Source organism: Oncorhynchus tshawytscha, linkage group LG18, assembly GCF_018296145.1.
Source record: "Oncorhynchus tshawytscha isolate Ot180627B linkage group LG18, Otsh_v2.0, whole genome shotgun sequence".
NCBI classification, from domain to species: domain Eukaryota; kingdom Metazoa; phylum Chordata; class Actinopteri; order Salmoniformes; family Salmonidae; genus Oncorhynchus; species Oncorhynchus tshawytscha.
In genome coordinates this window covers 46169271-46185010 of record NC_056446.1, presented here as the reverse complement: position 1 = coordinate 46185010, position 15740 = coordinate 46169271, and the positions used below count along the sequence as shown (strand labels likewise).

At 48.4% G+C, this 15740-nt stretch overlaps 1 protein-coding gene across 2 annotated transcripts in view; it reads right to left on the bottom strand.

The window, feature by feature from the left end:
• Nucleotides 1-373: 373 nt before the first annotated feature.
• The window catches only part of tmem214 (transmembrane protein 214), a 67754-nt gene continuing 52387 nt past the window's right edge, over nt 374-15740 (bottom strand). For both annotated transcript variants that reach the window (XM_042301146.1, XM_042301145.1), the window contains 9 exons: nt 14747-14888; nt 12070-12161; nt 11885-11933; nt 10986-11093; nt 10425-10542; nt 5772-5868; nt 5432-5600; nt 1423-1574; nt 374-836 (listed from right to left, as the gene is read on the bottom strand). In XM_042301146.1, the coding sequence (XP_042157080.1) occupies nt 713-836; nt 1423-1574; nt 5432-5600; nt 5772-5868; nt 10425-10542; nt 10986-11093; nt 11885-11933; nt 12070-12161; nt 14747-14888 (1051 nt within the window). In that variant the 3' untranslated portion in view covers nt 374-712. The remainder of the gene's footprint in view (nt 837-1422; nt 1575-5431; nt 5601-5771; nt 5869-10424; nt 10543-10985; nt 11094-11884; nt 11934-12069; nt 12162-14746; nt 14889-15740) is intronic.

Sequence of the window (15740 nt, the reverse complement as noted above, 5' to 3'; positions counted from 1 at the left end):
GTTTATTTCACCTAGCTAGTGACAGACTGTTGTTTATTTCACCTAGCTAGTGACAGACTGTTGTTTATTTCACCTAGCTAGTGACAGACTGTTGTTTATTTCACCTAGCTAGTGACAGACTGTTGTTTATTTCACCTAGCTAGTGACAGACTGTTGTTTATTTCACCTAGCTAGTGACAGACTGTTGTTTATTTCACCTAGCTAGTGACAGACTGTTGTTTATTTCACCTAGCTAGTGACAGACTGTTGTTTATTTCACCTAGCTAGTGACAGACTGTTGTTTATTTCACCTAGCTAGTGACAGACTGTTGTTTATTTCACCTAGCTAGTGACAGACTGTTGTTTATTTCACCTAGCTAGTGACAGACTGTTGTTTATTTCACCTAGCTAGTGACAGACTGTTGTTTATTTCACCTAGCTAGTGACAGACTGTTGTTTATTTCACCTAGCTAGTGACAGACTGTTGGTTATTTTACTTGGTAATGTAAGCACATTTCCCATGCCAATAAAGCCCATGAGAGTCAGAGAGAGATGGCTAAGGGAGGAGGCCAGAGCAACGCAAGCAAAGAGTCTCAGACTGTGTTTAAAGCGTGTATATGCATGAAGTATGTGTGTGTATCAGTATAAATGTGTGTGTGTTTGTGTGTGTGTATCAGTATAAATGTGTGTGTGTTTGTGTGTGTGTGTATCAGTATAAATGTGTGTGTGTGTATCAGGTCTGAAGCAGGTCTTGTATCCAGGTCTTGATGGCGTTGCTGGTGTCTTGTAGCAGGAGCCAGGTAGAGTTGGTCAGAGAGAGGGCGTAGGTCTGGAGACATGATACAGACACCTCCCCACTGGAACACAGACAGACGGAATTAATACACAGATACCCAGGAACAATCACACCACTATTAAACACATTTACTGGATAATTAACAGAAGCGATATGGCAATCTATCGTAACTTTGGTCATTTATACAAATGTATTGATATTAGAGGTCTTCATGGATCCACCTGTATCCAGAATTCTAAATAATGTTCTGGGTTGGATCTGATATGATTTTCACGGGTCTTGGTTCTGTGTAATTTTAACTGACTTGGCTGAAGCATGTCAGCACAGCCCCTCTCCCTCCTCACTGTGTCAGTACGGCCCCTCCCCCGCCTTCTAGAGCGCCACCCCTCTCCCTCCTCACTGTCAGTACGGCCCCTCCCCCGCCTTCTAGAGCGCCACCCCTCTCCCTCCTCACTGTGTCAGTACGGCCCCTCCCCCTCCTCACTGTGTCAGTACAGCCCCTCCCCCGCCTTCTAGAGCGCCACCCCTCTCCCTCCTCTCGCACTTTATCAGCTCCGGTTAATTAAGTAGATTAAATGACTTTTCTGCTGCTTCCCTCACTCAGATCGGGTATAGATCCTGTACTTTTAGATGGGAGGGGTACCTACCTGCAGGAGTCCTGCAGTGCCATCCAGGCCTGTACTATTAGATGGGAGGCGTGTGAGAGAGCTGGAAGCAGGTAGTTGGTATGGAGGAACAGTAACAGCTGCTTCAGATAGTCTATCAGCAGGAACACACTGTCCGGAGTGCTGGAACTCAGCTGGAGAACAGACAACACAATGAACATTCCGCCCACTCTCTCCATACAGCCATTCCGCCCACTCTCTCCATACAGCCATTCCGCCCCATTCCGCCCACTCTCTCCATACAGCCAGGCTGCCCCATTCCGCCCACTATCTCCATACAGCCAGGCTGCCCCATGTATGGAACCTTTTTTTAAACCAGCCTGCTGTCTGTAGGCAACATACTGGCACCAATGAAGCCCAGAGTCAGATGTCCTCCTCGTTATCTAGGTCCCCAGAGTCAGATGTCCTCCTCGTTATCTAGGTCCCCAGAGTCAGATGTCCTCCTCGTTATCTAGGTCCCCAGAGTCAGATGTCCTCCTCGTTATCTAGGTCCCCAGAGTCAGATGTCCTCCTCGTTATCTAGGTCCCCAGAGTCAGATGTCCTCCTCGTTATCTAGGTCCCCAGAGTCAGATGTCCTCCTCGTTATCTAGGTCCCCAGAGTCAGATGTCCTCCTCGTTATCTAGGTCCCCAGAGTCAGATGTCCTCCTCGTTATCTAGGTCCCCAGAGTCAGATGTCCTCCTCGTTATCTAGGTCCCCAGAGTCAGATGTCCTCCTCGTTATCTAGGTCCCCAGAGTCAGATGTCCTCCTCGTTATCTAGGTCCCCAGAGTCAGATGTCCTCCTCGTTATCTAGGTCCCCAGAGTCAGATGTCCTCCTCGTTATCTAGGTCCCCAGAGATTATTTTATTTAATTTTTATAATTTTGGAACAGTATCAGTCACATTGTTTCAGAATCCCACAGCATGTGTTGGTAGGACTTAGTTTTTAAACTGAAATGTACTTAGTATATACAAATATACAATATTCTGTGTCATGTGAGGTAAGTCAACCGATTAATCGGAATGGCCGATTAATTAGGGCCCATTTCAAGTTTGCATCGGCCAAACCGATTTTTACACCTTTATTTAACTAGGCAAGTCAGTTAAGAACACATTCTTATTTTCAATGACGGCCTAGGAACGGTGGGTTAACTGCCTTGTTCAGGGGCAGAACGACAGATTTTTACCTTGTCAGCTCGGGGATTCAATCTTGCAACCTTACAGTTAACTAGTCCAACGCTCTAACTACCTGCCTCATTGCACTCCACGAGGAGCCTGCCTGTTACGCAAATGCAGTAAGAAGCCAAGGTAAGTTGTTAGTTAGCATTAAACTTCTTATAAAAAACAATCATAATCACTAGTTAACTACACATGGTGGATGATATTACTAGTTTATCTAGCGTGTCCTGCGTTGTATATAATCGCAATCGTTGGACGACTGTACCGAACCATAAACACCAATGCCTTTCTTAAAATCAATACACAGAAGTATATGTTTTTAAACCTGCATATTTAGCTAAAAGAAATCCAGGTTAGCAGGCAATATTAACCAGGTGAAATTGTCACTTCTCTTGCGTTCATTGCACGCAGAGTCAGTATATATGCAACAGTTTGGGCTGCCTGTCTCGTTGCCAACTAATTTGCCAGAATTTTACGTAATTATGAGATAACATTAAAGGTTGTGCAATGTAACAGGAATATTTAGACTCATGGATGCCCTCCGTTAGAAAAAATACCGAACGGTTCCGTATTTCACTGAAATAAACGTATTGTTTTTGAAATGATAGTTTCCGGATTCGACCATATTAATGACCTACGGCTCATATTTGTGTGCTGTTATAATTAAGTCTGATTTGATAGAGCAGTCTGGCTGAGCGATGGAAGGCAGCAGCAGGCTCGTAAGCATTCATTCAAACAGCACTTTCATGCGTTTGCCAGCAGCTCTTCGCAATGCTTCAAGCATTGAGCTGTTTATGACTTCAAGCCTATCAGAGAATAGGCTGGTGTAACCGATGTGAAATGGCTGGCTAGTTAGCGGGGTGCGCGCTAATAGCGTTTCAAACGTCACTCGCTCTGAGACGGAGTAGTTGTTCCCCTTGCTCTCTATGGGTAACGCTGCTTCGAGGGTTGCTGTGGTCGATGTGTTGCTGGTTCAAGCCCAGGGAGGAGCGAGGAGAGGGATGGAGGCTATACTGTTACACTGGCAATACTAAAGTGCCTATAAGAACATCAAATCGTCAAAGGTTAATGAAATACAAATGGTATAGAGAGAAATAGTCCTATAATTCCTATATTAACTACAACCTAAAACTTCTTACCTGGGAATATTGAAGACTCGTTAAAAGGAACCACCAGCTTTCATATGTTCTCATGTTCTGAACAAGGAACTTAAACGTTAGCTTTTTTTACATGGCACATATTGCACTTTTACGTTCTTCTCCAACACTTTGTTTTTGCATTATTTAAACCAAATTGAACATGTTTCATTATTTATTTGAGGCTAAATTTATTTTATTGCTGTATTATATTAAGTTAAAATAAGTTAATTCAGTATTGTTGTAATTGTCATTATTATAAATACATGTAAAAAATGTATTATTATTATCATTTATTTTTTAATCGTCCGATTAATCGTTATCTGCATTTTTTGGTCCTCCAATAATCGGTATCGGTATTGAAAAATCATAATTGGTCGACCTCTAGAGGGTAGTATGCAATATTCTGTGTCGTGAGGGTAGTATACAAAATTCTGTGTAGTTTAGAAATTGCCACCAGAGGGGGTCAGAGTTTAACAGGTCACACAATGACTGGAAGTGTATGGAATGTTCTGGTAGACTACCAGTCATTTGGCGAACACTAGTTAACATTAGATCGCAAAACTACCTCCAATGTCCTTCATACTGGATGCTGAAACATTCAAATTGGTATCTATGAAATCATCATTGTCAAAATCCTGAAGTATCCCTTTAACATTTTGCGGAGCTGGGACTCATGGCCATCAACACATTCACCACAAACGGTATCAACACATTCACCACCAAACGGAATCACCACCAAACGGAATCACCACCAAACGGAATCACCACCAAACGGAATCACCACCAAACGGAATCACCACCAAACGGAATCACCACCAAACGGAATCACCACATTCACCACCAAACGGAATCAACAAACGGAATCACCACATTCACCACCAAACGGAATCAACACCACACGGTATCAACACCACACGGTATCAACACCACACGGTATCAACACATTCACCACACGGTATCAACACATTCACCACAAACGGAATCAACACCACACGGTATCAACACCACATGGTATCAACACATTCACCACAAACGGAATCAACACCACACGGAATCAACACCACACGGAATCAACACATTCACCACCAAACGGTATCAACACATTCACCACAAACGGAATCAACACCACACGGTATCAACACCACATGGTATCAACACCACACGGTATCAACACATTCACCACAAACGGAATCAACACCACACGGTATCAACACCACATGGTATCAACACCACACGGTATCAACACATTCACCACAAACGGAATCAACACCACACGGAATCAACACCACACGGAATCAACACATTCACCACCAAACGGAATCAACACATTCAACACCACACGGAATCAACACCACACGTAATCAACACCACACGGAATCAACACCACACGGAATCAACACCACACGGAATCAACACCACACGGAATCAACACCAAATTGTATCAACACCACACGGAATCAACACATTCACCACACGGTATCAACACATTCACCACAAACGGAATCAACACCACACGGTATCAACACCACATGGTATCAACACCACACGGTATCAACACATTCACCACAAACGGAATCAACACCACACGGTATCAACACCACATGGTATCAACACCACACGGAATCAACACCACACGGAATCAACACCAAATTGTATCAACACCACAAACAATACAACAATGTGTGTGTCTTACCCATTCTACTAGTAGGGGTGTGTTGTGATTGATCCAGTCAATGAGTTGTGTTGTGAGTTGTGAGATGTAGATGGCAGCATCTTTAGTTCTCTCACAGGTCTGCTCCAGTACCGGACTCAACACACGTACACACTCTGAGTAGTAGTAGGGAGTGTTGGTATCCAGCCAGCTACACACACGGGACAAAATGACTTCAGTCTACACAGAGAATGTCTAAAGCCTTAAAGAACACAAATGATAATGGACGTATATTTTTAAATAACTGACCAACAAATTAATTAAAGTCATTTATGCTGATGATCAAACATGACTTCCCAGCTCTGGGTTAGTTAGAGGTTACCTGAAGCCCTGTTGTGAGTAGAGGGTGACTTTGCTCCAGGCCTGTTGAGACACTCCCATCACCCCTGAACTGTGGAGATAGCTTGCTGTGGTGGAGTCTACACACACACACAGTCAGATTGGTTAACAGTTGCATAGGAACTGTGTGGTGTGTGTCTGTCTGTGGTGTGGTGTGTCTGTCTGTGGTGTGGTGTGTCTGGCTGTGGTGTGGTGTGTCTGGCTGTGGTGTGGTGTGTCTGGCTGTGGTGTGGTGTGTCTGGCTGTGGTGTGGTGTGTCTGTGGTGTGGTGTGTGGTGTGTCTGTGGTGTGGTGTGTGTCTGTGGTGTTGTGTGGTGTGTGGTGTGTCTGGTGTGTTGTGTGGTGTGGTGTGTCGTGGTGTCTGTGGTGTGTCGTGGTGTCTGTGGTGTGGTGTGTCTGTGGTGTGTCTGGTGTGGTGTGTGGTGTCGTGTGTCTGTGGTGTGTGGTGTGTCTGTGGTGTGGTGTGGTGTGTGGTGTGTCTGGTGTGTTGTGTGGTGGTGTGTCTGTGGTCTGTGGTGTGGTGTGTATCTGTGGTGTGGTGTGTGTCTGTGGTGTGGTGTGGTGTGTGGTGTGTTGTGTCTGTGGTGTGTCGTGTCTGTGGTGTGGTGTGTGGTGGTGTGTCGTGTCTGTGGTGTGGTGGTGTGTCGTGTGTCTGTGGTGTGGTGGTGTGTCGTGTGTCTGTGGTGTGTTGTGTCGTGTGTCTGTGGTGTGTTGTGTCGTGTGTCTGTGGTGTGTCTGTGGTGTGTGGTGTGTCTGTGGTGTGTCTGGTGTGTGTCTGTGGTGTGTCTGGTGTGTCTGGTGTGTCTGTGGTGTGTGGTGTGTCTGGTGTGTGGTGTGTCTGGTGTGTGGTGTGTCTGTGGTGTGTGGTGTGTCTGTGGTGTTGTGTTGTGTGGTGTGTGGTGTGTCTGGTGTGTTGTGTGGTGTGGTGTGTCGTGGTGTCTGTGGTGTGTCGTGGTGTCTGTGGTGTGGTGTGTCTGTGGTGTGTCTGGTGTGGTGTGTGGTGTCGTGTGTCTGTGGTGTGTGGTGTGTCTGTGGTGTTGTGTGGTGTGGTGTGGTGTGTGGTGTGGTGTGGTGTGTTGTGTGGTGGTGTGTTGTGGTCTGTGGTGTGGTGTGGTCTGTGGTGTGGTGTGTGTCTGTGGTGTGGTGTGTGTCTGTGGTGTGGTGTGTCTGTGGTGTGTTGTGTCTGTGGTGTGGTGTGTGGTGGTGTGTCGTGTCTGTGGTGTGGTGTGTGGTGGTGTGTCGTGTGTCTGTGGTGTGTTGTGTCGTGTGTCTGTGGTGTGGTGTGTGGTGTGTTGTGTCTGTGGTGTGTCGTGTCTGTGGTGTGGTGTGTGGTGGTGTGTCGTGTCTGTGGTGTGGTGTGTGGTGGTGTGTCGTGTGTCTGTGGTGTGTTGTGTGGTGGTGTGTCGTGTGTCTGTGGTGTGTTGTGTGGTGGTGTGTCGTGTGTCTGTGGTGTGTTGTGTCGTGTGTCTGTGGTGTGTTGTGTCGTGTGTCTGTGGTGTGGTGTGGTGTGTGGTGTGTTGTGTGTCTGTGGTGTGGTGTGGTGTGTGGTGTGTTGTGTCTGTGGTGTGGTGTGGTGTGTGGTGGTGTGTCGTGTCTGTGGTGTGGTGTGTGGTGGTGTGTCGTGTGTCTGTGGTGTGTTGTGTGGTGGTGTGTCGTGTGTCTGTGGTGTGTTGTGTCGTGGTGTGTCGTGTGTCTGTGGTGTGTCGTGTGTCTGTGGTGTGTCTGTGGTGTGTCTGTGGTGTGTCTGTGGTGTGTCTGTGGTGTGTCTGTGGTGTCTGTGGTGTGTCTGTGGTGTGTCTGGTGTGTGTGGTGTGTCTGGTGTGTGTGGTGTGTCTGGTGTGTGTGGTGTGTCTGGTGTGTGTGGTGTGTCTGGTGTGTGTGGTGTGTCTGTGGTGTGTCTGTGGTGTGTGGTGTGTCTGTGGTGTGTGGTGTGTCTGTGGTGTGTGGTGTGTCTGTGGTGTGTGGTGTGTCTGTGGTGTGTGGTGTGTCTGTGGTGTGTGGTGTGTCTGTGGTGTGTGGTGTGTCTGTGGTGTGTGGTGTGTCTGTGGTGTGTGGTGTGTCTGTGGTGTGTGGTGGTGTGTGGTGGTGTGTGGTGTCTGTGGTGTGGTGTGTCGTGGTGTATGTGGTGTGTGGTGTCGTGTGTCTGTGGTGTGGTGTGTGGTGTCGTGCCGTGTCTGTGGTGTGGTGTGTTGTGTCGTGTGTCTGTGGTGTGGTGTGTGTCTGTGGTGTGTGGTGTGTCTGTGGTGTTGTGTGGTGTGGTGTGTGGTGTGTTGTGTTGTGTGGTGTGTGGTGTGTCTGGTGTGTTGTGTGGTGTGTCGTGGTGTGTGGTGTGTGGTGTGTGGTGTTGTGTGTCTGTGGTGGTGTGTGGTGTCGTGTGTCTGTGGTGTGTGGTGTGTCTGTGGTGTTGTGTGGTGTGGTGTGTCTGTGGTGTTGTGTGGTGTGGTGTGTCTGTGGTGTTGTGTGGTGTGGTGTGTCTGGTGTGTTGTGTGTCTGTGGTCTGTGGTGTGTTGTGTGTCTGAGGTCTGTGGTGTGTTGCGTGTCTGTGGTGTGGTGCGTGTCTGTGGTGTGGCGTCTGCGGCGGCGTCTGCGGCGCGGCGTGTGTCTGCGGCGTGTGTCTGTGGCGCGGCGTGTGTCTGCGGCGTGTGTCTGCGGCGTGTGTCTGCGGCGTGTGTCTGCGCGTGTGTCTGCGGCGTGTGTCTGTGGCGTGGCGTGTGTCTGCGGCGTGTGTCTGCGGCGTGTGTCTGTGGCGTGTGGCGTGGCGTGTGTCTGTGGCGTGGCGTGTGTCTGTGGCGTGGCGTGTGTCTGTGGCGTGGCGTGTGTCTGTGGCGTGGCGCTGTGTCTGTGGCGTGGCGTGCGCCTGTGGCGTGTGTCTGTGGCGTGTGTCTGTGGCGTGGCGTGCGTCTGTGGCGTGGCGTGTGTCTGTGGCGTGTGTCTGTGGCGTGGCGTGTGTCTGTGGCGTGGCGTGTGTCTGTGGCGTGGCGTGTCTGTGGCGTGGCGTGTGTCTGTGGCGTGACGTGTGTCTGTGGCGTGTGTCTGTGGCGTGTGTCTGTGGCGTGTGTCTGTGGCGTGTGTCTGTGGCGTGGCGTGTGTCTGTGGCGTGTGTCTGGCGTGGCGTGTGTCTGTGGCGTGTGTCTGTGGCGTGTGTCTGTGGCGTGGCGTGTGTCTGTGGCGTGTGTCTGTGGCGTGGCGTGTGGCTGTGGCGTGTGTCTGTGGTGTGGCGTGTGGCTGTGGTGTGTGTCTGTGGTGTGGTGTGTGTCTGTGGTGTGGTGTGTGTCTGTGGTGTGGTGTGTGTCTGTGGTGTGGTGTGTGTCTGTGGTGTGGTGTGTGCCTGTGGTGTGGTGTGTGCCTGTGGTGTGGTGTGTGTCTGTGGTGTGGTGTGTGTCTGTGGTGTGGTGTGTGTCTGTGGTGTGGTGTGTGTCTGTGGTGTGGTGTGTGTCTGTGGTGTGGTGTGTGTCTGTGGTGTGGTGTGTGTCTGTGGTGTGGTGTGTGTCTGTGGTGTGGTGTGTGTCTGTGGTGTGTGTCTGTGGTGTGGTGTGTGTCTGTGGTGTGGTGTGGCGTGTGTCTGTGGCGTGGCGTGTGCCTGTGGCGTGTGCCTGTGGCGTGTGTCTGTGGCGTGTGTCTGTGTCTGTGGCGTGTGTCTGTGGCGTGGCGTGTGTCTGTGGCGTGGCGTGTGTCTGTGGCGTGGCGTGTGTCTGTGGCGTGGCGTGTGTCTGTGGCGTGGCGTGTGTCTGTGGCGTGGCGTGTGTCTGTGGCGTGGCGTGTGTCTGTGGCGTGGCGTGTGTCTGTGGCGTGTGTCTGTGGCGTGGCGTGTGTCTGTGGCGTGGCGTGTGTCTGTGGCGTGTGTCTGTGGCGTGTGTCTGTGACGTGTGTCTGTGGCGTGTGTCTGTGGCGTGTGTCTGTGGCGTGTGTCTGTGGCGTGGCGTGTGTCTGTGGCGTGTGTCTGTGGCGTGGCGTGTGTCTGTGGCGTGTGTCTGGCGTGGCGTGTGTCTGTGGCGTGTGTCTGTGGCGTGTGTCTGTGGCGTGGCGTGTGTCTGTGGCGTGTGTCTGTGGCGTGGCGTGTGGCTGTGGCGTGTGTCTGTGGCGTGGCGTGTGGCTGTGGCGTGTGTCTGTGGTGTGGTGTGTGTCTGTGGTGTGGTGTGTGTCTGTGGTGTGGTGTGTGTCTGTGGTGTGGTGTGTGTCTGTGGTGTGGTGTGTGTCTGTGGTGTGGTGTGTGTCTGTGGTGTGGTGTGTGTCTGTGGTGTGGTGTGTGTCTGTGGTGTGTGTCTGTGGTGTGGTGTGGTGTGTGTCTGTGGTGTGGTGTGGTGTGTGTCTGTCTGTGGTGTGGTGTGTGTCTGTGGTGTGGTGTGTGTCTGTGGTGTGTGTCTGTGGTGTGGTGTGTGTCTGTGGTGTGGTGTGTGCCTGTGGTGTGGTGTGTGCCTGTGGTGTGGTGTGTGTCTGTGGTGTGGTGTGTGTCTGTGGTGTGGTGTGTGTCTGTGGTGTGGTGTGTGTCTGTGGTGTGGTGTGTGTCTGTGGTGTGGTGTGTGTCTGTGGTGTGGTGTGTGTCTGTGGTGTGGTGTGTGTCTGTGGTGTGTGTCTGTGGTGTGTGTCTGTGGTGTGTGTCTGTGTCTGTGGTGTGTCTGTGGTGTCTGTGGTGTACCTGTGAAGGAGCCACGGGATCGGATGTCATGTGTAATGAACCCGGCAGCAAACACCAGTAAAGCCATAAAGAGTCTGGACCAGGGGAAACCTCGTCCTGACATCTTCAACTGGAGACACTACAGGCAGGGAGAGAGGACAGGCAGGGGGAAGCGAGGTAGGGCGGGGGTTAGGTAGGGGGAAAGCGAGGTAGGGAGGGGGAAAGCGAGGTAGGGCGGGGTTAGGTAGGGGAAAGCGAGGTAGGGAGGGGGAAAGCGAGGTAGGGAGGGGGAAAGCGAGGTAGGGAGGGGGAAAGCGAGGTAGGGAGGGGGAAAGCGAGGTAGGGAGGGGGAAAGCGAGGTAGGGAGGGGGTAGGGGAAAGGGTAGGGGGAAAGCGAGGTAGGGAGGGGGTAGGGGGAAAGGGTAGGGGGAAAGCGAGGTAGGGGAAAGCCAGGCAGAAGAATTAGAAGGGGACTGCTAGTCTTATTTAAATGTTTCCTAAAAGCTTTTAGCCCTTTTTAAAAGGCATTCTGAAGGTTGCTGCTTTGTCATTTCTGTTTGTAAATGAAGTGTTGTATCTCACGTGACAGAGCTTGTTACAGTCCTGTAGGTCAGTAGAGTTAGCAGTGTCTCTCAGCTCCTCATTGGTCACTCTGAATGACTGGACAGTCTCCTGCAGCCAACTGCGCAACTACCAGAAACACAATAAAGATTTATTAACAAACTATAATAAAAACCAAGTCTTATCGCTCCACTTCCAGCAGTGGAGGACAAGCAGCCCTAAACTAGTCTGCATACCAGTCTGCATACCAGTCTGTTTAGCTAACATTCCACTCCTTGTAGCCTACTTCAGGCCTTTTCTTAGCCCTGGACTAAGGTCCTATGGTGTCAAAAGAGACTGTTTTATATTTGAAGATTGAAAAAAATACGATTCTGTTATTAATGCCTAGAGATCAGAGGATTTGGTCCTGATTCGATAAACCCTCACAGCTATCCTCCAAATATTGGAACAATTTTTTCTCCATAGATCACATTGTTGTCCGGTTGCTAAGCAACCATTTGTTTGTCCAGATGAAACTAGTCCCCGTGGGAATATGATGTGATAAAGACGTCTTTTACTGGTTGAAATTTGGTCGGGACGTCATATAACCAGATCACATCCAGATTAAGAAGTATTCTTCATGACGTGTTTTTGACTTTATGAAAAAGTATATTTATTTTGGTTTATATCTGGTTTATGGTTATGTTGACATTTAACCACACAATGACATCACAACAATACCATGTCTGTAGTAGTAGTCAAACTGACCTGATGTAAAGGACACCACCATCCAACTACAATTGACTGGATATGATGATGCCGACAGTAAACTGAATGTGGCCATTTTTCCCCAAGAATTAACTTAATTTCCTCCCAGCCAATCCTGAGCCAGTACACATCATTGAGATGGGACAGAGGAAGAAACCATGGTTATATTGTACCTTGGGTGGCAGGGTGTTCCAGGACTTCAGTAGATGGTTTAACAGCAGACTATAGACAGAGAGACAGAGATTTATTATAGCACACTACTTCAGACTGGTTGCTTAAAACATGTATTCACCTGGACTGGTGTTATATATCCAGCTGTCTCCACACCCCCAGACTCTGAACGGTGTGTGTGTTGTACCTGGACTGTGGTAAGTGTTTGGTGTAGAGCTGTCTCCACACCCCCAGACTCTGATGGTCCACAGAGAGACACTCCGTCATGGAGCTCAGCAACTAGACAGAGGAGTAAGGTATTGAACATGACAAGTCTCTATCCATTAACCATACAAATTCTTTGAATGATTATTTTAAAACATCTGGTGTGTTATTTGTTGAAGACACTTTTCTAATTCTTATCAGACTGGATATATAATATGTTACAGCTTTCACAGTGACCTCTCAAAACATCTGTGGCATTGAGACCTATTTGGTAGAAGTCAAAGTCCATATTTTGGCAAGAACAGATCAAAAAAGCTGAGAGAAACGACAGTCCATCATTACTTTAAGACATGTAGGTCTGGAATCTGGAACATTTCAAGAACTTTAAGTTTCTTCATGTGCAGTCGCAAAAATCCTCAAGTGCTGTGATGAAACTGGCTCTCACCGCCACAGGAAAGGAAGACCCAGAGTTACCTCTGCTGCGATATGATGAAACTGGCTCTCACCGCCACAGGAAAGGAAGACCCAGAGTTACCTCTGCTGCGATATGATGAAACTGGCTCTCACCGCCACAGGAAAGGAAGACCCAGAGTTACCTCTGCTGCGATATGATGAAACTGGCTCTCACCGCCACAGGAAAGGAAGACCCAGAGTTACCTCTGCTGCGATATGATGAAACTGGCTCTCACCGCCACAGGAAAGGAAGACCCAGAGTTACCTCTGCTGCGATATGATGAAACTGGCTCTCACCGCCACAGGAAAGGAAGACCCAGAGTTACCTCTGCTGCGATATGATGAAACTGGCTCTCACCGCCACAGGAAAGGAAGACCCAGAGTTACCTCTGCTGCGATATGATGAAACTGGCTCTCACCGCCACAGGAAAGGAAGACCCAGAGTTACCTCTGCTGCGATATGATGAAACTGGCTCTCACCGCCACAGGAAAGGAAGACCCAGAGTTACCTCTGCTGCGATATGATAAAACTGGCTCTCATGAGGACCACCACAGGAAAGGAAGACCCAGAGTTACCTCTGCTGCGATATGATGAAACTGGCTCTCACCGCCACAGGAAAGGAAGACCCAGAGTTACCTCTGCTGCGATATGATGAAACTGGCTCTCACCGCCACAGGAAAGGAAGACCCAGAGTTACCTCTGCTGCAGAGGATACGTTCAGTAGAGTTGCCAGCCTCCGGAATTGCAGCCCAAATAATTGCTACAGAGTTCAAACAACAGACACATCAACATCAACTGTTCAGAGGAGACTGAATTGCTGCAAAGAAAACACTCCCAAAGGACACCAATAATAAGAGACTTGCTTGGGCCAAAAAACACAAGCAATGGACATTAGACAGGTGGAAATCTGTCCTTTAGTCTAATGAGACCAAATTTGCGATTTTTGGCTCCAACCGCTGTGTCTGAGATGCAGAGTAGGTGAACAGATGATCTCCGCATGTGTGGTTCCCACTGAAGCATGGAGGAGGTGGTGTGATTGTGCTTTGCTGGTGACACTGCCAGTGATTTATTTAGAATTCAAGGCACACTTAACCAGCATGGCTACCACAGCATTCTGCAGCGATATGTCATGCCATCTGGTTTGGGCTGAGTGGGACTGTCATTTGTTTTTCAAAAGGACAATGACCCAACACACCTCCAGGCTGAGAAAGGGATATTTGACCAAGAAGGAGAGTGATTGAGTGCTGCATCAGATGACCTGTCCTCCACAATCACCCGACCTCAACCCAATTGAGATGGTTTGGGATGAATTGAACTGCAGAGTGAAGGAAAAGCAGCAAACAAGTGCTCAGCATATGTGGGAACTCCTTCAAGACAGTTGGAAAAGCATTCCTCAAAACTGGTTGACAGAATGCCAAGAGTGTGGAAAGCTGTCATCAAGGCAAAGGGTGGCTAATTTTAAGAATGATGGAGGCCACTGTTCTTCAGGACCTTCAATGCTGCAGAAATGTTTTGGAACCCTTTCCCCGATCTGTGCCTCGGCACAATCCTGTCTCGGAGCTCTACGGATAATTCCTATGACCTCATTTATTTTACCTTTATTTAACTAGGCAAGTCAGTTAACAACAAATTCTTATTTACAATGACGGCCTAGGAACAGTGGGTTAACTGCCTTGTTCAGGGGCAGAACTGATTTTCTCTAACCACTAGGCTACCTGCCGCCCCAAAATGACTTGGTTTTTGTTCTGATGTGCACTGTCAACTGTGGGACCTTATATGGACAGGTGTGTCTTTCCAAATCATGTCCAATCAATTTAATTTACCACAGGTGGACTCCAATCAAGCTGTAGAAACCTCAAGGATGATCAATGGAAACAGGATGCACCTGAGCTCAATTTCAAGTCTCCTAGTAAAGGGTCTGAATACTTCTGTAAACAACGGGTCTTTATTTTATAATACATTTGCAAAAAATGTCTAAAAACCTGGTTTAGCTTTGTCATTATGGGGTATTGTGATGTCATTATGGGGTATTGTGATGTCATTATGGGGTATTGTGATGTCATTATGGTGTATTGTGATGTCATTATGGGGTATTGTGTGTAGATTGATGAGGGAAAAAAATGTATTTAATCCATTTGAGAATAAGGCTGTAACTTAACAAAATGTGGAAAAGGGGTCAGAACACTTCAAGTGCCCTGTGTATTACCTCTCTCTTCATATCTTCAGGGCAGTGGGGCGTGGCCCGGGACAGGAAGGAGGGCAGGTAGGTGTGGAGGGTCATCTCAGGCTTCGCCCCAAAAGCCAACACCTTCAGACGAGGGTACAGACGACACAGCTGCTCCTGGAGGCTACACAGACACACAGTCACAATAAAACTTTTTTTTTTTTTACCGAGCCCCAACTATCACTAAACATTTGGTTTTATTTCAGTGAAATGTGAAGAGGTAAATTGGTATGGCGTTGCCTGGGAGACGGGTGTGAGCATAGGCGCCGGAGTAACGGAGCACACACAGCAGCTGCTCACCAAAACAAATACTTTTGCGTCCCCACTTTTTACAAGAAAATCATCATGATCCTTTGGGAAATTTGTCATTACAATTGACAATTACAACAGACAATTGTGTATTGATAAAACAGCTCTGCTTGGCAAGTAGACCAAATCAACCATCAAATATGTATCCTGCAGAGACAAGTTACCTCTAAACATTTTCATGGTGACTTCAAACAACGGAGCGAAAAAGTGTCCATGTCGGAGAAAAAGCATTGCTAGGATCACTATTATTATTCCTCATACTTTTCATGATTGCTCTGTTTCTTCAAAATGCTTGGTCAAATACATAGCCTACTGACCTGTGGTATGTTGATCAAAAGGCCACTATTAAAAAACTAAAACAATTAACAAATAAATGGGAAATAATTGATAGTAGCCTCTAGTCCTGTAACTGCTGGCTACAGACTGGTCCCTAACGACTACTGGAGGCCTCCCAAGTGGAGCAGTGGCCTAAGAGACTACAGCACTACAGACCCGGTTCCATCCCAGGCTGTATCACAGCGGTCTAAGAGACTACAGCACTACAGACCCGGTTTCATCCCAGGCTGTATCACAGCGATCTAAGAGACTACAAGCACTACAGACCCGGTTCCATCCCAGGCTGTATCACAGCGCTCTAAGAGACTACAAGCTACATGCTGCTGCTGCT